This window comes from Lissotriton vulgaris, chromosome 2_2 (assembly GCF_964263255.1).
Source record: "Lissotriton vulgaris chromosome 2_2, aLisVul1.2, whole genome shotgun sequence".
Taxonomy (NCBI): Eukaryota; Metazoa; Chordata; class Amphibia; order Caudata; family Salamandridae; genus Lissotriton; species Lissotriton vulgaris.
The window spans coordinates 329,201,919-329,223,600 of record NC_141688.1 but is presented as its reverse complement, the minus strand read 5'-3'; the positions used below and the strand labels follow the sequence as shown (position 1 = coordinate 329,223,600).

At 48.0% G+C, this 21,682-nt stretch overlaps 1 protein-coding gene across 1 annotated transcript in view; it reads left to right on the top strand.

Moving 5' to 3' along the window:
- KBTBD4 (kelch repeat and BTB domain containing 4) overlaps nt 1-17,905 on the top strand; it is a 118,082-nt gene extending 100,177 nt beyond the window's left edge. Inside the window, exons 3-4 of the mRNA XM_086959743.1 lie at nt 5,610-5,716; nt 16,347-17,905. Of these exons, the coding sequence (XP_086815869.1) occupies nt 5,610-5,716; nt 16,347-17,207 (968 nt within the window). The 3' untranslated portion in view covers nt 17,208-17,905. The remainder of the gene's footprint in view (nt 1-5,609; nt 5,717-16,346) is intronic.
- The last annotated feature ends 3,777 nt before the right edge of the window (nt 17,906-21,682 follow it).

Here is a 21,682-nt window from a genome sequence, read left to right as displayed (position 1 = left end):
ACCGGAAGCTCTCCGTCGGTCTAGCAGGGACTTCTGGGAAATGAAGTCCCTGCACGCTCGCAGCCCCGCTGTCGCCTCGCGCCCACAGCCGCCTTACCGCCACAAGAGATGCCCTGCTGGGTCGGTGTCCGCTGCCTGCGTCGAAGCGGCACCCGCGAAGCGGGTGCTGCGAGGGGTGGGCTCGGTATGCTGGTTACAAGGTGAGCAAAGTGCTGCTGTGCCACTGGAATCGAAAAACTGCCACTTGGAATAAATGTAGGTATTTAAAACAAGCAGGCGAGGCAGGAGATCCCGAACTCAGTGAGCGCAGGTAGGACGGGAAGTCAGGCAAAGTCGCCTGTGACGGGGGCGGGGCTGCGTACGTAACCGGAAGAGAAGGCGGAGAGAAGGCGGAGTGAAAGCGTCTTGCGAGTCGCGACGCCAGAAGGAGAGCGGAGTCCCTCAGAATTGATCTGGTAAGTTACAAAGGGCTGGGGGGGGGGCTCGGTTCCCTCGTTGTGTGTGTATGCATGTGTGCGACGGCGGGGGAGAGGGGGGGGGGGTGTACTCGTGTGTGTGTGCACGCGCGCGTGTGTGTATGTCTGCGGAGGGGGGGTGGGTGTCTGTATGTATGTGCGTGGGCGCTTGTGTGTGTGTGTATGCGCATGCGTGTGTGGTGCTTGCGCTTCCCAGGAGACAGCGCCTGGCCACAGCGCGCGTTCCAGTTACAAATCGCCTGGAAGGATGCGCGCGGCCGGGACTGTCTCCTGGGAAGCACAGTCGCTTACAAAAGATCTCCGGCGGAGACGCGCTTCCGCGCGTTGACGCCGAGACCTAACCATTATGCTTAATGCTCACTGAAACTTGGCTAAGTGAGTCCTCCAATCCGGATATTGCTACAGCTATCCTGCCGGATTATGTACTCTATAGACAGGACAGATCTAAAGGTAGGGGTGGAGGGGTTGCAATTGTGGTCCAAAGATCTGCCACCTGTGTGGTCGTACCATCGACGCCCCTTTCAGGCTGTGAATCCCTTGTTTTTTCTTTTGTTATGTCCCCCCATCAATCTTTTTTCAGGGCTCTTGATTTACAGACCTCCTGGCCTGCGGGGTCCCTTTTTTGATGAGTTACAGGCAGTAATTACAACACTTTGCCTTAAGACCGAACACTGCATAGTGCTAGGGGATTTCAATATACATATGGACGCTGAGATGAACGGTGATTTCTCCCTATCTGTCGGGCGCGACCCACGACAAGGGCCACACTCTTGATCAAGTGTTCTCTACCATTCCTCTCGTCATGACCTGTCCCGTCCCTGTTCTTTGGTCGGACCATTTTTTGATCTGTTTCCAAATTCAGGATACGAGCAAATCATCTTGTGTAAACTCTAATCATCTTAGGCACCCCAGTAGGCCATACCACCGGGTCACTCCTGAAAGTTTAGCCCAAGCCTGCCTGGAACACCCCTGCATTCTATCAGGTGATTTAGATAGCGACCTTGACACGCTACAGATATGGCTGATTGAGCGGCTAGATGAAATTGCTCCACTCTCCACGCCCCGTTCATCTACCAAGCGGAGTTCGGCGCCATGGTTTTCGGAGTCTTTGGCACTATCCCGACGCAACTGTAAGTTAGCCGAGAGGCTTTGGTGTAAGCAATATGATGCGGAAGCCAAGGTCGCTTACAAGGCCTCTATTAAGCTATATCATGCTGATATTCTAGCTGCAAAAAAGAGTTATTTTTCCACCAGAATTGAGTCAGCGTCCAACTCTTGTAGGGAAATTTTCACTATTGCCAAGGAGTTTGTCTCCCCCAAGACTAGCGCAGTTCATCACGAGTTTTCTGAGCCATGGGTCACCTCACTGGCAAACTTCTTTACAACAAAAATTAAACAGATCCAAGACTCCTTTCCCTCCTCTGGCCTTAGCACAGTTTCCAATCTTAGTAACCCATCAACGTTATCTATCGAGTCCAGTCCTGTTCTCTCGGAGTTTCCAACTATGTCTGCTTCCACCTCTCTGGATCTCCTTCTCAAGATCAAGTCAGGCTCCCCTCTGGACCCTTGTCCTGCTACCCTTCTGGCCAGTACCGCGAAGATTTTGAACCCTCTGATCAATCCTGTTCTCAATCTATCGCTGGCGTGTGGCACTGTCCCTCTGGCCTGGAAACAGGCAATGGTTGTTCCACTTCCTAAAAAGCCTGGCCTTGATCCTGAGAATCATGCAAATTATAGGCCAATATCTCTTCTACCGGGTTTGGCAAAGATTGTGGAAAAGCATGTCCACTCTGTGCTCTCCACTTTTCTTGAAAGTCATGGTTTGCTTCACTCCACCCAGTCAGGCTTTCGCTCTAATCTGAGCGCTGAGACCGCTCTCTTGGAGGTAAATGAAGCCATCAAGGAAGTACTTGACTCAGGTAGAAGAGCTATGCTGGTGATGTTAGATCTGTCGGCAGCCTTCGACACCGTCCCTCATGAGGGTCTCCTCAGCAGACTCTTTGAGATCGGTCTGAGAGGGACGGTGTTGAGCTGGCTTAGATCTTATCTAGCGGGTCGTCGACAGGCGGTCTGGGCCCCCCCCCCGTACTCTGCCGAAGTACCGCCTTTGGAGGTCGGAGTTCCTCAAGGGTCGGTGCTTAGCCCGACCCTTTTTAACATCTTTATGACTCCCTTGGCGGTGCTGGCAGAGTCTTTTGGAGCCCAGATCATATCATACGCTGATGACACCCAGCTTCTCTTCACCTGTAGAAAGGGTGCTGAGTTCGACGGAGAGAGCATCCGCGGCTGCCTTGGGGCTGTTTTCGACTGGTTTCAGCGAAACAGCCACAAGTGCAACCCTGACAAATCAGAGGTGCTTTTCTTCGGGTGTCAGGCAGACCCGCCATAGCAGGATTGGTGGCCTGTGAATATGTTTCCTCCCTCATCTTCCTCCTCGGTTGCTAAGAACCTTGGGGTTAAAATTGATAATAATTTATCATTGAAGTCCCAGATCATAGGCCTTACTGGAACCTGTTTCGGTCTCCTGAAAATGTTGCGCAAGTTCCTCCCTCTGCTTCCTCTGGTCCATAGGAAGGCGACGGTTCAGGCCTTAATCTGTTCCAGGCTCGATTACTCTAATGTTTTATATTTGGGTCTTCCGGACTACCTATTGCAAAAAACTTCAAGTGGTCCAAAACTCGGCTGCGAGGGCCATTTTTGGCCTTCCCCGCCATGCTAGAGCCTCAGATCTGTTACTTTCCCTTCACTGGCTTCCTGTCAGAAACGGATTATTTTCAAGGCACTTTCACTGGCTCACAAGGCACTCCATGCTGTTGGGGCTAAGTACATCCAGAAACGTCTTACCTTTTATAAGCCCACAAGATCCTTCAGATCAGAATCTCTTGGTCTGGCAACTGTTCCTATTATCAGGAAAGCTAGGATAGGGGGACGTTCTTTCAAACATCTCGCTCCCAAGCTGTGGAACACCCTCCCCCTGGCACTCCGTTGTACTCCAAACCTGCTGGCTTTAGAAAAGGTTTGAAAACTTGGCTCTACAGTCAATGATAGGTCTGCTTCTTATCCTTTCACCTTTCTGTTTCAGCTATGGGTCAGAAAGCGCCGGGACACTCCTTTGAGTAGCCGAGCGCTATACAAGACACCCATAACAATAACAATAACAATACGCTCAGCCCCGGGTCCTTGACTGTTTTGTTTCCCCTGCCTCACTGCTCTATCTACTATCCTGTCCTCTTTCAGCCATTTTGTCTCTTCCACGACTCTCAAATGTTGCAGTCTTTTCTTTTCTTCTCCCCTGCTCTTGCTAAGACTGTCTCCTACAGGGGATCTGCTGCTAACCTCTGTATCCTCCTTCTCCCTGCATCTCCATGCTTAAAAATATGGAATCCTCTTTTTTTCTGGCTTTATACGCCTATAGCAAACCTCTGTCATTTTAACCACTATTCTCCCAGCCCTGCCTCTCTTCATGAGGATTCAAGGCAGGTAAAATCTCATCTCCTTTCATTTCTCTATAGTCTCTCACACTAACAGACACCAGCTAAAAAACATTCTCCAGTTCTGCTCCCTAATCATCTTTAGGAGACCCAGACACATCCTTATACTCGCCTTCTCTCGACTTCACTATATCGCCTCTTTCCTTGATTTCCCAGCATGTTTTTTAAATCCCTTTGAATCCACCTTCAACATCTGCATTTATCTTCTTTTTAAATGTCACAGCGCTCATCCTGTCTCACCCGATCACCTTTTTTTTTTAATGCCTTTCTTTCCTTTCTGCCTTCACAAGGGTTAGCTACACTTTTTAGTAAGTTTACAGTTGGTAGTGAATGTACAAATTTTGGTATTTTCAAACTGAGTGAAAACTTACTACAAAAGGGTAACTTGCTTGTCGCCGTCCCCAGAGTAATGCAGTTGGCTTACTGGTGTGTGGATGGGCGACGTCCCTTCCTAAACCCGTCCCTAACCACTCAACTCCTCACTAATCTCATCCCCTTTAGTACTTGGGTAGTAAGTTTGACCCTTTTCCTACCACATCTACTACTAAACTCTATACTTCCATGTGCGGAGACTCCGCAGTCGGGGCTGAGAACTCAACCCATAGAAGTGTAGGCAAACTTCAGATTTTGTAGTATTTTTCGTAGAACTACAAAACTTACTACAAAGTGCAGTTTGGGAACTAAGCCCTAAATGTTAAAAAAAAATCTACACATCTCATGTTTCTACTTGGGGCAAACATTTTCCTTTCTCGTCCCCTCCGCTCTGTTTCTCAGATTCCTCTGGTATCTCCTGCGTCTTCGTTCTTCCTCTAGCAATAACACCTCAACTCTACAAAATACAAAAAGAAATTGGTGAAAATAAACATTCAGGAAAACCTGGAACATGAATTCGGAGAAGCATCAAATGTAAAGCAAGGTGAATAACAAAAATATATGGATAGTGAAAACGACGTCCTGAATATTGCCCATTTACTGCAGTACGAAGCAAGAATGTAGAAGCTTCTCCATTTAGTTCCCATTCCTGCAAGACCTAATAACATGTTCCTATTGGTCTGTTCCCAACTCTTCTGCAATAAGCAAGGAGTAGTGTTAAAAAGGGATTGTTGAAAATGTGGCAGAGGTGACATGGGCCACTCGCACACTCTGCAGGCTCATATGCTGATGTGAAATACAGTCCAGTTCTTCCCTGGAAACAACTTTGTACTCCAGAGAAGATATGGGTGGAGACCTGCAGGGTAGTTTAGTTGTGGAAGGAGGCTCCTTTTATATTAAGTATAGTGAAGCCAACTTATATCAAAATCACTCTTAAAACCCAAAGGAAATACTGAGTGGCTCCTCCGTGGGAGAGATCTCTTCTCTAATCCGTACCCTAAATTGTAGATTAACTGCCCACTACCAGTTTAAATAGGGTGTTATGCAGAACAATGGATTTCCTAGCACCAGGGAAGCTCTGATAACGTTTTTATGCCACTGGTTCACGTGTTGGATAGGTTGACACGCATAGTCTGCCCCTCAGGTAAGATAAGGGGGTTGAGGTGCCTTCACCGCTGAATTGGACGAGGGGATGACACAGCTCCTCGTACTATGACCTGAATCCACCTGTAATAAAATGTCCATCTTTGAATTACATTTTCTCTTACAGATGGAGTGCCATGCTCTCAGAATCCAAACGCTGCCATTGAATCGTGGATTAGCTTCAACAAGGAAGAGCGGGATCGCTTCTCCGAGACTCTGACGTCTAGCCTTAAGGTAATGACCAGCTTCATGCAAGAACTGTCTCCCTCACCAAGGCTGACAGATGCACACATTGAGTGTCCTCTGACGAGTAGCGTTAATGTAATGACCGACTGTGCAAGAATCGACTCACTCACCAAGGCAAGCAACTGGACACACTGAGTGTACGAGACACTGACGTCTAGCCTTAAGGTAATGACAGCTCCGTGTAAGAACAGGTTCACTTACCCAGGCAGGCAGTTGGAGTAAATATGCCCATTTGAGTTTGACTTACTGAGTTCGACAGAAAGACTGTTGGGGAGTGCCTTACTGAGTGACAGAGAGCAACCAACAGACAGACTTGCCTGTCTGCCTGCCAGAGAATGACTTGCTAACACACATAAACCGGGAAACTAAAAGCGGATCGGGGGAGATTGAGTGACTAAGATTAAGGCTAACTGATGGAGACTGATGGTGGCAGCAGGGCAGAGAGCATGACTGACCAAAGCCATCCGACCGAGACCCTGACTCATATGGACTGATGGAGACCGACTGACGCAGACATACAGATTAAACGGGTAGATTGACTGACTGAGGTGATCCGACGTAGACTGAATTTCCAAAGTAAGGAGATTGGATGATTGAGGGGGGCTGATGGAAAGCAACTTAAACTAATTGAAACAGACCGACAGGTTGACGTGTACAGACTGATGGACTGAGGAAACAGGTAGAGGAAGATATTAAATGACTATCCGAGACTACGAGAGAAACACATAGAAGTCATTCATTCAGCAGGCAGTAAGGTCTGCACATTGTTTCTTGATAACTTTGAGGTCATAATTAATTTAGTTTTCTTTAGTTACGATAAAGCTAGTGAGCTTGCATCTCCTCTTGTTGTGTAGAGTGCCACAGTATGCATCTCCATGTGTTGTGGAGTGTGCGACAGTATGCATCTCCGTTTGTTGTGCAGTGTGCCACAGAATGCATCTTTGTGTTGTGCAGTGTGACACAGTATGCATCTCCATGTGTTATGCAGTGTGCGACAGTATGCATCTCCGTGTGTTGTGCAGTGTGCCTCAGAATGCATCTCCGTGTGTTGTGCAGTGTGCCACAGAATGCATCTCCATGTGTTATGCAGTGTGCGACAGTATGCATCTCCGTGTGTTGTGCAGTGTGCCTCAGAATGCATCTCCGTTTGTTGTGCAGTGTGCCACAGAATGCATCTTTGTGTTGTGCAGTGTGACACAGTATGCATCTCCATGTGTTGTGGAGTGTGCGACAGTATGCATCTCCGTGTGTTGTGCAGTGTGCCTCAGAATGCATCTCCGTGTGTTGTGCAGTGTGCCACAGAATGCATCTCCATGTGTTATGCAGTGTGCGACAGTATGCATCTCCGTGTGTTGTGCAGTGTGCCTCAGAATGCATCTCCGTTTGTTGTGCAGTGTGCCACAGAATGCATCTTTGTGTTGTGCAGTGTGACACAGTATGCATCTCCATGTGTTATGCAGTGTGCGACAGTATGCATCTCCGTGTGTTGTGTAGTGTGCCTCAGAATGCATCTCTGTGTGTTGTGCAGTGTGCCATAGAATGCATCTCCTCTTGTTGTGCAGTATGCCACAGTATGCATCTCTGTGTGTTGTGCTGTGTGCCATAGAATGCATAGAATGCATCTCCTCTTGTTATGCAGTGTGCCACAGTGTGCATCTCCATGTGTTGTGTGCCACAGTGTGCATCTCCTCGTGTTGTGCAGTGTGCTACAGTATGCATTTCTTCTTGTGCAGTTAGCCACAGTATGCATCTCCAAGTGTTATGCAGTGTGCCACAGTATGCATCTCATCTTGTTGTGCAGTATGCCACAGAATGCATCTCCAAGTGTTATGCAGTGTGCCACACTATGCATCTCGTCTTGTTGTGCAGTGTGCCACAGAATGCATCTCCAAGTGTTATGCAGTGTGCCACACTATGCATCTCGTCTTGTTGTGCAGTGTGCCACAGAATGCATCTCCAAGTGTTATGCAGTGTGCCACACTATGCATCTCGTCTTGTTGTGCAGTGTGCCACAGAATGCATCTCCAAGTGTTATGCAGTGTGCCACAGTATGCATCTCGTCTTGTTGTGCAGTGTGCCAGAGTATTCATCTCCATGTGTTGTGCAGCTCTCCTAAACCTAGATGCAAGACTTTATTCCTCCATCATTGCACAACGGCTTAATGACCTAATGCCGGCACTCATTCATCCGGACCAATCGGGGTTCATCAAGGGACGACAGACCCACGACAACACGAGACGGGTGATACATCTGATTGAAAAGGCCAATAGGTTCAAAATCCTGGCGGTACTGGTGGGGCTGGACGCTGAGAAGGCGTTTGACAGGGTGGACTGGGGTTTTTTAATTCACAGCATTGGCCGCCTTTGGTTTCTCCTCTAAATTTCTGACAATGAGTTTGGCAAATTACCTCTTCCCCAGGTCCACAGTATCGGTGAATGGGCATACGTCCTCCTTCTTCGAACACTCACGGGGCACTAGACAGTGATGTCCCCTTTCGCCTCTACTCTTTGCCTTAAACATAGAACCTCTGACACTGGCGGTGAGGGCTAACGCCGACATCCATGGCCTACCTTACTCGGGAGTCGCACAAGATCACCCTTTTCGCGAATGATGTCCTTCTCTCCCTCTCTGATCCGGCCCGATGTGCAGGCGGAACTGAAGCGCTTTGAATCAGTGGCGGGATTTAAGGTCAATTACGATAAGTCCTACACACTTAACCTCACGCTCCCCCAATGTGAAGTCCTCCGTCTCACGACGCTGACAACCCTTCCTTGGACCAGTTCCGCTATTCTATATCTGGGGAGCCACCTGACTCCTACACTGGGGAAACTCTACTCTGCCAACTTCCCCCCCCTTATTGACCAAAATACAGGCCGACTTGAACCGCTGGAAGCCAATGTTCATATCATAGCTGGGGAGGATTCATGCGATTAAAATGTCCCTTCTCCCCAAACTTTTATACCTGTTCCAGGCCCTGCCCATTGAACTTGACAGAGAATTCTTCCGGCGAATGAAATCCTTGATGCTACGCTTTATCTCTTTATCTGGCAGGGGGGGTCGAGCGAGCTTCTCCTTCGCAGACCAAAGAAAGACAGGGGGTGGGGCTACCTGATATACATCTGTACTATAAAGCGGCGCAACTTCGAGTGCTAGTAGAATGGTCGCACCGAGAGTTAGAAAAACATTGGCTGCACATGGACCGGAGCGTGGCGGGGGGACGATCTGGGACCTAGTGTGGAAGCCCAAAAACGTTTACATCAGTACCCCCACTTGTACCACTCTGAAGGTTTGGGACTCTGTCTCCAAGGACGATAGGTGGACTACATTTCCCTCCCCTTTACGCCCCTACACTTTAATCCCGCTTTTCCCCCGGCATCGTTGGAGGGCCCCTTTGATGCCTGGAAGGAAGGGGGATGTCTGGCACTAACACACCTATTCCACAATTTTGACCCACTCACCTTCGACAACTGTAAGAGGGACTATGGGCTTCAGGAGAACGAACGCTACCACCACGCTCAGTAACTCCACTGGGCAATGTCTCCTCCAGTAAGAGATGCAGCCACACGCCCCCTCACGAAATTTGATGCCTTTTTGACCACAACCTCCTCCATGAATAGTGTTATCACCTTCATCTATGGGTTCCTACTTTAGACTGCGATCTCACCTAGACCTCGATACATGTCCATGTGGGAGGGAGTCCTTCAACGGGACATATCTGAAGCGGAGTGGTCACACTTATGGTCAGACATAGCCAAGTTTAACAACTATGTGGAACTTAGGGAAGCACACATGAAAACTATGATGGATTGGTATCTTCACCCAGCCAAACTGCGACAGATATTTACTAACACTTCTGATAGATGCTGAAGGGGGTGCGGGCTGCTAGGGGACTTTCAGCACATCTGGTGGGACTGCCCTATCATTCGTCCATACTGGGAGGAAATTCTTGCCCAAATCAAGGAGATGCTGGGATACCCCATTCCTACCTCGATGGCCACTACCCTACTGGGTCTCCGTGATCCTAGTCTCGAACATCAGACTAGGGCGGACAAGAAGATTATGTGACTCTGCATCGGGCGGCCCAGCTCACCCTTGATACGGCGTGGAAACAGAGGGAGGCACCAGCCATCTCCCTCTGGCAATCGCGGCTTTGGAAGCTATTGAGTTTGGAGAGGATGGAAGACATCTTCTTGGATGATTTTAAGAACTTTGAATTCCGTTGGGGCCCACTGGTCATGTTTCTCTTCAAGGGTTTGCCATCTGCAGTGTGCCCTGCTAGTGTTAGATCCCTTCACCTATTTCAACTTTGAACCCCCATCACCACGTACCTTGTTTCGTATCCTCTGAAGTAGCTACCACCACTGAGGAGGGGGTAGGCTGAGGGGGGAGGGGGAGGTTGTGTTTTGATGGTATTCATGTGCATCCCACATATTACCTCTTCCATGACCTGGCCCACCAGGGAACTTGCAAGTAGATGCCCGCCGTGTGATCTATCGTATGTTGGCGGCTATTAGTTCCTATCTGGGGCACATAGGTCTCCGCCGACCTGCTATGGAGGCACCTGCTCTGACTGTCGTTGATCCCCCTCTTACCTCTCAGATCATTAGGAGCTCCCGTCCATGTCAGACACTGTGCCTATTGAAGCGTTATTCTGTATATTGCGGGTCTGGTTAAGGGAACTCTGGCTGGCGTAACGGGAAGCGAATGGGCGGATTCCATGCTACCCCCTGCGTGGGATGATGTGCGGGAGTTTCGCACTTTTTTTTTCTCTGTGTTTAGAAAGTCAATAAACACATCTTTGACAAAAGAAAATGCACACAGAGGACATCTTAAAGATGCCCCATGAAAAATGGCCAACTCTGGTGTGGTTTCTGACTGGTTCCCCACCATCTACGACCACCAGACCGATTTCTGGACCTCTGTGCAGAGGCGTAATTTTTCACACCCCCCTACCCCAAGATGGGCAAGGTCCTCTAAGAGGGACTTCAAAGGCCTTCCTCCTATGTTAACTACCCCTAGCCTTTTGCTGCTATCAGCAACTGGCTCCCACCAGTTTTGACCCCCATTTTGGGCGTGAGGTCCGGCGGTAAAACCTAGCCAGGAAGGGAGGTGTGCCCACCTTTGCCAAAACCACCCCTCAGGTGAGGGAGGCGAGTTAAAGCCTATATCTCAGTCCCCACCATCTTGAAGATGGGAGGACCCCTCCAATCATGAGGAGGCTGATGCCCCCCTCCCACTGGAGGGTGGCTTACTAGAGGGTGTAAACACCCCAGGGAAGGGATTCTTTGGTCTCAACCTGCACACCCCTATAACGCCCCTATATCTAGTATTTAGGGGCACCCCTAAACCCTGCCTCTTCAGAATCGACATGATCAGAAGAAAAAGGACCGAAGAGGCGTGCTGCAGAAGAGGAGGATAACGAGAACTGCCTGGGCCCCAGCCCTACTCTCTTGTCTCCTTCTCTGAACCTCTGTGAGCTGAACTTGGCATGTCCTGCAGGCCGCAACCTCCAAGAACCCCGGAGACCTACCCTGCCTTTCAAAAGAACTCCTATCTCACGTGGACACTGGATTTGTCCAACACCAACTCAAGCCAGGACTCCAGGTCCAGCCGGATCCGCGATTCCTCACCACTTAGCACACAATGCCCACGCCCTGATTCCGGGTGGCCCAACACTCCTGTGAGGTCCCCAGCGATCTTGACCTTCTCTTTGATGCCTGCTGCCTCATCCTGAAGGGTGCCCGCACCTATGACCGGAAACTGAGAAAAATCCACCACAAAAGGACCCCCTGCACCCGCAGCTCCTGAGTCCTGAGGTGCCCGCCTGACGGTGTCCTAATGTTCAGCATCTCTTCATCTTCCACTCGTTGGTTCCCCTCATCTGATCTTCTGGCTCCAAGCATCATTTTTTACGTGACCGATTTCCTTAATTGGAAAGTATTGGGCTCCTGAGCACCCTGCGCCTCTGGTGGTGTGGACTTGGTGCCAACCTGGGACCCCCTTTGCCCCGACCTTAATCCTCAGAGCTTGGCTCCTCAGACTGAGTGGCCTGCCCGTTAGCAGTCCGCAACCAAAGTGCTCCCTAGCCCCGTTGACTAACATTGGCAACCTGATGCCCTAGTGCCACTGGTTGTGCTCCTTGAGTGCCAATCTGAGCTTTGGGGAACCTTGGTTTTAAAAATTCCAAAACCGTTTTACTCGCCTGTAACTTAACTCTGTTTCCCTCCATTGGATTGTATAGTTGGTTTTCTCAGAAAATTCTTCTAAGTGTTGAACTGTCTTGTAACCTATTGCTTGCAGAAGAGTTACTCTGCTTACAAATGTCCTGTGTGGTGTAACCTGTGTTAGGAGTGTGTTTCGTATCAAACTAGAACAGTCATCTGAGAGTAATCAACAAGTAATTGGAAGCATGTTTTAACACTTTACAAATTGCTTTCTGCCCTGAAAAAGTAATCTGAATGTTCCTACCAAACCAATGTTCACTGTATTTCCAAAAGTCCCATTGTATTAGGAGTTTCAATTACCTGTACTAAGTAAATCTTAATTCTAGAAACAAAATAACTTTTTCTAGAAACCATTGGCCTAACACTGTCCTCTGATGAGCCTGACTGCTCGACCACGCTACCACAAAGAGTGTTAGGTTCTATCTACGTCAGCCTCTGCCTACCTTTGGGGTTCCACTGGACTCTGTGCACACTAGATCTTCTCTAGTATATACTGAGCCAGCCTCTTCCAATAAGGAGGACAGGGTATCAGTCACCTTTGTGTTATGGGAACACCCCTAGTTTCAGAGGCTGTGTTTTGATTGGTCCGTTCCTGTGCAATCCTTGTGGTAGCAGGGACACCTTTTTTGTTTTCCCTCCAGAGCTGCCCCATCATCTTTTCCACTCCCTGCAGTTCACTGTGGGACTTTCTTCCATAGTAAATGTGTCGGATCCTTCATCTTCCATTTTAGAAGAAGCTGAAGGCACATTTATTTGATTAACTCGCATGGGTGCAGTGCCTAGAGGTTCTGTTATAGCTGCTGGCATTATAGAAATACTGATCTGATTTGAGGAGTGCATCTCTGTGGTTTATTCACATGAGAGAGGAGAAGGCGAGATGGAGGGATTCTTATCATTGCTTTTGGTTTCAGAGCTCAGGTCAGAGTTCAGAAGAATTTATCGTGATGCGAGGGGGGGAGGGTGTCAGCATTCAGGGGCGTGTTTCATGCTGGTGGTATGGGGGATTATGCATTCTGGTGGATTTCTTGTGGTTGCAGAGGAAGGATTCTTTTTAAAACAAAATTTTTTTATGAACAAAGCTCGAATACATTGGTTGCCATATTTTATTTATTTATTTATAGTATTTGTAGAGCGCTCTGCAACCCTACGGGCATCCTGGCGCTGTGTACATGTTGCTGAAAAACACTGTGCATCAGAGGAGGAAGGATAACATTAAATTCTGGTAATTAAGTTTTTGGGAAGTGCCATAAACAGAGACTCGGTGTCCTCATATTCGTGGATAGAGCAGGCGTGCCTCTATTCTTCCACTCCCGGCCCTCTGTACCTCCTCCACGGCATCCGCAGAGGAAGGATTCTTGGGTTCAGCAGTGTTTTTATGCTGGTAGCATGGAGGTGTAGGCATTCAGAGGGGGGGAGCCCAGGGTTCGGAGGTGTTTTGATGGGGGTGGCATGGGGGAGTACACACTCCAAGGGGTTTCTTGTGATTGCAGAGGGAGGATTCCAGGGTTCGAAGGTGTTTTAATGCTGGTGGCATGGAGGTGCACACATTCAGATGGGTTTCGTGATAGCAGAGATGTGGCACATGTGATGTGAATTCACTGTGTTGTGGACGGGTGAGACCAGGTCTTTTCTTCGGATTACGAACCGCGTGACCCACAGTTATGTACTTTGTATTGTGTGTTCTGGTGCCGTCATGTGCACATGTCTAGCAATCTTTGGGGCCTAAAGGGCGTCCAGGATAGGACTGTTGCTTGTTTCTCTATATTGTGATTATAATTGTTTGACAATATATTTTGTATTCATTGTGAGTTTTGATAGTAAATAAATACCGGTGTATAGAGACTCTCATGTTACATCACAAATTACAACACTTTCTATCTCACAGTGGTTTTGAGAATCCGTATAAAAGAAGCGTTTTTAGTCCCGTTGGGCAGAGAGGAGCATACCAACTCCCGGGGAGCCTGTTGCCATTCAGCTTGAGGACATCTTGGCTCGTCAACAATATACATGTCCTTTTCAGTGCTACTTATTACTAGGCAAGATCTTATCCAAAGAAAATTCATATGAGTAATATTGTGTTTGTGTGCGTAATATTTAATCTTTATCCATTCATAATCGTTGCATTTATCTTAATATCTGCTGTAATAGTTTTCCATATGCTATGCATTAGATTGGCTCTAAATAAAGTTTTATAAAATAATGCTCCATATTTCTCGAGTGTGCTTTAATGAGGGTAAGGGGAACCCTCCTAAAAGCACGTGCCTCTGACACGTACTAAAGCTCCTCTGGCAAGCTCAGTGGAGATTAGTAAAGGACGTCACCTGCCATTGTCCCTGCTCTGAGTGATAGGTTGTTATACCTGTACTTACACTCAAGGGAAATGTACTTGGTGCGGTCAGGACCGGCCCCTAACTAGAGCTTCACTTCCCAGGACAATGTGTCCGTTGTTGGGAGTATCTGGGTGCACCACAATCTGTCATTTTGGACCCAGTTTATTCCCCTCTATAGTAGTGAGGAGCTCCCCTAATGCAGACTGGTGTCTTTATCTCACAGAGGACTGAGCCAGCTTCAGCGCCATACATGGGTCTGGTGGCTAGGGCCTTGATAAAAAGAATTGTTTGTAATGTGATGATGATGATGATGTAGAAGGGGTGCGCAGCCCTTATCTCGGACATGTGTGTCACCTAAGCCTCTCTTTTCTTCTTGTGTGTGGATGTTTAAGGGGTGCGCAGCCCTTATCTCGGACATGTGTGTCACCTAAACCTCTCTTTTCTTCTTGTGTGTGGATGTTTAAGGGGTGCGCAGCCCTTATCTCGGACATGTGTGTCACCTAAACCTCTCTTTTCTTCTTGTGTGTGGATGTTTAAGGGGTGCGCAGCCCTTATCTCGGACATGTGTGTCACCTAAACCTCTCTTTTCTTCTTGTGTGTGGATGTTTAAGGGGTGCGCAGCCCTTATCTCGGACATGTGTGTCACCTAAACCTCTCTTTTCTTCTTGTGTGTGGATGTTTAAGGGGTGCGCAGCCCTTATCTCGGACATGTGTGTCACCTAAACCTCTCTTTTCTTCTTGTGTGTGGATGTTTAAGGGGTGCGCAGCCCTTATCTCGGACATGTGTGTCACCTAAGCCTCTCTTTTCTTTTTGTGTGTGGATGTTTAAGGGGTGCGCAGCCCTTATCTCGGACATGTGTGTCACCTAAACCTCTCTTTTCTTCTTGTGTGTGGATGTTTAAGGGGTGCGCAGCCCTTATCTCGGACATGTGTGTCACCTAAACCTCTCTTTTCTTCTTGTGTGTGGATGTTTAAGGGGTGCGCAGCCCTTATCTCGGACATGTGTGTCACCTAAACCTCTCTTTTCTTCTTGTGTGTGGATGTTTAAGGGGTGCGCAGCCCTTATCTCGGACATGTGTGTCACCTAAACCTCTCTTTTCTTCTTGTGTGTGGATGTTTAAGGGGTGCGCAGCCCTTATCTCGGACATGTGTGTCACCTAAACCTCTCTTTTCTTCTTGTGTGTGGATGTTTAAGGGGTGCGCAGCCCTTATCTCGGACATGTGTGTCACCTAAACCTCTCTTTTCTTCTTGTGTGTGGATGTTTAAGGGGTGCGCAGCCCTTATCTCGGACATGTGTGTCACCTAAACCTCTCTTTTCTTCTTGTGTGTGGATGTTTAAGGGGTGCGCAGCCCTTATCTCGGACATGTGTGTCACCTAAACCTCTCTTTTCTTCTTGTGTGTGGATGTTTAAGGGGTGCGCAGCCCTTATCTCGGACATGTGTGTCACCTAAACCTCTCTTTTCTTCTTGTGTGTGGATGTTTAAGGGGTGCGCAGCCCTTATCTCGGACATGTGTGTCACCTAAGCCTCTCTTTTCTTTTTGTGTGTGGATGTTTAAGGGGTGCGCAGCCCTTATCTCGGACATGTGTGTCACCTAAACCTCTCTTTTCTTCTTGTGTGTGGATGTTTAAGGGGTGCGCAGCCCTTATCTCGGACATGTGTGTCACCTAAACCTCTCTTTTCTTCTTGTGTGTGGATGTTTAAGGGGTGCGCAGCCCTTATCTCGGACATGTGTGTCACCTAAACCTCTCTTTTCTTCTTGTGTGTGGATGTTTAAGGGGTGCGCAGCCCTTATCTCGGACATGTGTGTCACCTAAGCCTCTCTTTTCTTTTTGTGTGTGGATGTTTAAGGGGTGCGCAGCCCTTATCTCGGACATGTGTGTCACCTAAACCTCTCTTTTCTTCTTGTGTGTGGATGTTTAAGGGGTGCGCAGCCCTTATCTCGGACATGTGTGTCACCTAAACCTCTCTTTTCTTCTTGTGTGTGGATGTTTAAGGGGTGCGCAGCCCTTATCTCGGACATGTGTGTCACCTAAACCTCTCTTTTCTTTTTGTGTGTGCAGGAGATTGGTGAAAACGTCCACATATACCTGATTGGGAAGGAGGAGTCCCGCACACACTCGATTGCTGTCTCACTACATTGTGCTCCGGACGACTCCATCAGTGTAAGCGGGCAGAATAGCTTGTGCCACCAGATCACAGCGGCGTGTAAGCATGGCGCCGACCTGTATGTGGTGGGCGGCTCCATCCCCCGGCGCATGTGGAAATGCAACATGGAAACTATGGACTGGGAGCGGTGTGCTCCACTTCCCCGAGACCGCCTGCAACACACTCTTGTTTCTGTGGCTGGAAGGGATACCATCTACTCACTGGGTGGCAAGACGCTGCAAGACACTCTGTCCAGCGCCGTCATCTACTACAATGTGAAAGATAACCTCTGGACTGAAACCAGCCAGCTGGAGGTGGCAATCTCGGGTGCTGCAGGCGTGAATCTCAACGGAACGATCTACCTTATGGGCGGGGAGGAGAATGACCTGGACTTCTTCACCAAGCCCTCCCGCCTCATCCAGTGTTTTGACACCAGCACTGAGAAGTGTCACGTGAAGCCCTATCTGCTGCCCTTTGCAGGACGTATGCATGCTGCTGTTCATAAGGACCTGGTATTCATAGTTGCTGAGGGCGACTGTGTGGTGTGTTACAACCCCTTGCTAGACAGCTTCACCCGCCTATGCCTCCCCGAGGCCTGGAGCTCTGTGCCCTCGCTCTGGAAAATTGCAAGCTGTAACGGGTGTATCTACGTCTTCCGGGACAGGTACAAAAAGGGGGATACCAACACATTTAAACTGAACCCTGCTACATCCGTCGTCACTGTGACTAGCGGCATCAGGGTCCTTCTCACCAATCTGCAGTTTTTGTTAGCTTGAAGTGGGTGACAAAACACGGTTTGCTTTGTCTGAAGATGGCCCGAGGGAGGCTTAGAATCCTTCTATGGCAGTCGTGGTCTTCAGATGGCCAGTGTCCATCGGGTATTGGAATTGACCTGTACTTTTGCAAGGAGTTGCCACTTTAGTGACTAATTATGTAGGTGATCAAACAAGTCATTGTGGCTCCTCTTAAATGCTGACCTTGCCAACTGACCACTCGATTTGACCGATGCTAGATCACACCTATTTCTCTAGTGCAAAGAAGAGTCAGGAAGAACAGCAGTTTGTCTTGCAGTATGGCACGTTCAATGCTTGCAGTAATGATTGTCCTGAGATAAGTCTCCTTCCCAGTACATGTGTGCGAATATCTGGCTCTACAACACTGCTTATGGGCTTTGTAAGTTAATTCAAAGCCGCTGTCACGTGCTCTTTCTTCTGAGTTACACTCTGCTGAAATTCCTGCACTCCTCAACTCTGGAGGAAAATCAAAGGGAACAGTTGTTACATTCGGCACTATCGCCTGCCCTTTCGTTCTTGTGAATGCTGTGTCATATGCAAGTTGATAAGCAGAAGGAAGGCTTGAGTGCAGAGTCCCCTTTCTATGCTTTTGTAATGCTTTCTGAGTCTGGCAGTGGGGAGTTCAGGAAAGCGCTGAGACATGAGGAGAAGTTTGCAGAAATAAAAAGATTTTCTAACCCTAACACCGTTGACCATGCATGGGGCTCCTCTGACAGCAGCTGCTTGTTTTCCTTAGACCAGACTGGTTGTACGTCTGATCTTTAAGTCTTGAGAGGAGCGTGGGATTAAGGCACAAAAATGAGGCAATATGAGAGCGTGTCAAAGAGGAGGGCTAAGATCTGAAGGTTGCAGCTTCATTGGGGATCCCAGTGGAAATGATTTGCACATTTTAAGAAAGTACAGGGCATTTGTAGTAAGAGTTCCTGAGAGGTTCTCTATGGCAGGAGCAGATGGTCTGGGTTGGAATAGTACACCGCAACAGTAGCACAATAGAGAGTTGACGCAAATCACTGAGAAGAGGTTTTGCAGGTAAGCCTATGTCCTGAAACGAAGAGGAGATTGACTGGGTAGTTGATATGATAAAATTGAATGTCTGAATATCGGGCAACGATATATCCTTTGTAATGGAGAGGAAAAATGCAAGTGTATTAGATGCTGTGTGTGGCATGTCTGAGTGCATGTGTGCACTCATGTAGGAGGAAACAAGCTAACGGACTGCAGTTTGTGTGCGAAAAACCAATGCAAGCAAAGAACCCTGCATCTCCACGGAGAGCACATTTCTGCTCGACTGTCTGGGTGGAGTAAAAAAAGGATGCAAAATCATGTTCATGGAGGAAGAAGCCAGATGCCTTGTTGTGAATATGGCTCTCTCGGGTCCTGGGCAGCCTATGCTGATGGCCTTAGTACCGATGGACAGGGATCATTGATGAAAGCAGCAACCATGTGGAAAAGGGCACTCTAGGTCGTAGGCTCTGGGTTATAAATGCAACATTTCTTGAATCATTCCAGTGTTTCAAGGTGTATTTGAAGCAGGTTATTGAAAGCTACTAGTATTGTTGATGGGAAATTGCATCATTAGGATCAGATAATAGACTCAGCACTCCATACAATCCACAGTTTGAGTGGAGATAGGGGAAACACTGTGATGGGAATGGGACCGGAGAAACTATTGGGATGGGCATGAAAACGGTGGTAGCGCTGAGATTGGAACGGAAATGAAGGCCCTGGTGGGATGGCAATAGGAATGGAGGCACCGGTGGGATGGGAGCAGAAATGGAGGCACCGGTGGGATGGAAATAGAAATGGAGGCACCAGTGGGATGGGAATAGAAATGGAGGCACCGGTTGGTTTGGAATAAAAATGGAGGCTCCGGTTGGTTTGGAATAAAAATGGAGGCACCGGTTGGTTTGGAACAGAAATGGCGGCAACAGTGGGATGGGAACAGAAATGGAGGCACCTGTGGGATGGGAATAGAAATGGAGGCACCAGTGGGATGGGAATAGAAATTGAGGCGCTGGTGGGTTTGGAATGGAAATGGAGGCACCGGTGGGATGGGAGCAGAAATGGAGGAACCGGTGGGATGGGAGCAGAAATGGAGGCACCGGTGGGATGGGAATAGAAATGGAGGCACCGGTGGGATGGGAATGTAAATGGAGGCACCGGTGGGATGGGAATGTAAATGGAGGCACTGGTGGGATGGGAATAGAAATGGAGGCACCAGTGGGATGGGAGTAGAAATGGAGGCACCAGTGGGTGTGGAATTGAATCAGAGGCACCGGTGGGATGGGAGTAGAAATGGAGGCACCGGTGGGATGGGGATAGAAATGGGGTCACCGGTGGGATGGGGATAGAAATGGAGGCACCAGTGGGATGGGAATAGAAATGGAGGCACTGATGGGATGGGAGTAGAAATGGAGGCACCAGTGGGATGGGAATAAAAATGGAGGCACCAGTGGGATGGGAGTAGAAATGGAGGCACCAGTGAGTTTGGAAATAGAAATGGAGGCACCGGTGGGATGGGAGTGGAAATGGAGGCACCTGTGGGATGGGAATAGAAATGAATGCACCGGTGGGATGGGAGTAGAAATGGAGGCACCGGCAGGATGGGAATGTAAATGGAGGCACCGGTGGGATGGGAATGTAAATGGAGGCACCGGTGTGATGGGAATAGAAATGGAGGCACCGGTGGGATGGGAATAAAAATGGAGGCACCAGTGGGATGGGAGTAGAAATGGAGGCACCAGTGGGTGTGGAATAGAATCGGAGGCACCGGTGGGATGGGAGTAGAAATGGTGGCACCGGTGGGATGGGGATAGAAATGGGGTCACCGGTGGGATGGGGATAGAAATGGAGGCACCAGTGGGATGGGAGTAGAAATGGGGTCACCGGTGGGGTGGGGATAGAAATGGAGGCACCGGTGGGATGGGAATATAGATGGGGGCACTGTTGTGATGGGAGCACATACGCTACTATTGGGACCAAGCACACATGGTTCATGGCCCAGCACATTGATATTGTACAAAACACACCCTCAAATATGAGCCAGATTTTGACAACCGTGTGTGCTAAGCTTCTAATACAACAACCTTCTCTTTACTGCAGCTGCCTGAAATGTGAAAGTTGTAACTGTCGTTGGGAGTTGGTTATTCAGTTTTCTTTTATCCGCATGAATAAATGACTGACTTTTTCATGCAGTGACGAGTATTTCCATGTGTCTTTGCAGGTGGCATGTTTTGGTTTGTGTGTCGGACCATCTCAATGGCTAAGTAATTGTCAGATTTGGGGATTGTTTCACGCACCCAATCTCATTTTTGTCAGGCCCCCACCTCTAAGATTCAAGAAGGACATTGTGACCTGAAGACTTGTGTAGAAATTATTTTTCTAGCTCAGATCCTTTCGGCAAAGTTGAAACAGGTGTAAAATCATAGAGATTCCTGCAGGCCACTCATGTGTTCAACTTCCGAGGGTAAGTAAGGGCGAGAATATGTCCTTCACCAGGTAAACTCAAGGTCCCCAGTTACCTCTCTGATGTAACACAAATATGAGACTTACAAACTGAGGGATCACACAATAAAAAGCCATCAGTAACGTTTTACTGAAAATAAGTTATTTATTTAAATGTTTTAAAAATGTTAATCATATTTCAGAATACTGATCAGAAAAAGTCACAAAATCACAGCAAACATAAACTTTGAACATTTGTTACATAGAAGTAATTTTCAGAAGCAATATTCTTTCAAAGCCTTCATCAGTTTGTAAAACACATAATTTGTGTTACCATATTACACTAATTTATGTTTTTCGTGAAAGTGCAAAGATCACAACTAACAAGTGTTTCACAGCACACAAAGCACTATTTCAAGGCTCTCGCTAACTATACAGTAGTTCTACAGATGTTTGTTACCAGTAAGATTGAGTTTTTCCAGTTGTCAGCATCACGGTGGCAGCATTACTTGGTCCAGGTCAGACCGATAATGAGGTCATTGACCATCAATATTCTCAAGACTCATTTTGGCAAAGGTTTGTGTAAGAAAATCCCAGAATTCCGTACCTCAATTCTTTAAGTAGACCTTAAAGAATGCAGTGTTCTAAGTGTTACATCGGCAAATATGTTTTCAAAAACCAATTCTGTAAGAAGAGCGAATACCTTTGACACAGTCTGACAAAGGCTCACCTTCCACAAACGAAATCCTCAGCAAAGAGAAACCTTTGTTAGAACCACATCATGGGTCTATGCTTTTCTGAAATCTCCTCTTTGGCCCATCTCCAATCCCAATTTAAGAGTGATATACACTCAAGACTCAATCCTAGTGCAAGACATTATTAGTTTTGTCTCCTAAATCCTCTTGCCTTGGTTATTTGACTGCCCTCAATTTTGGTTTAAGTATTTTCCCTGACCCTATTCATAATTTGGTAGTCTGGTTATTCCTTAATCTTCCATGTGGCACTTCAGTCGT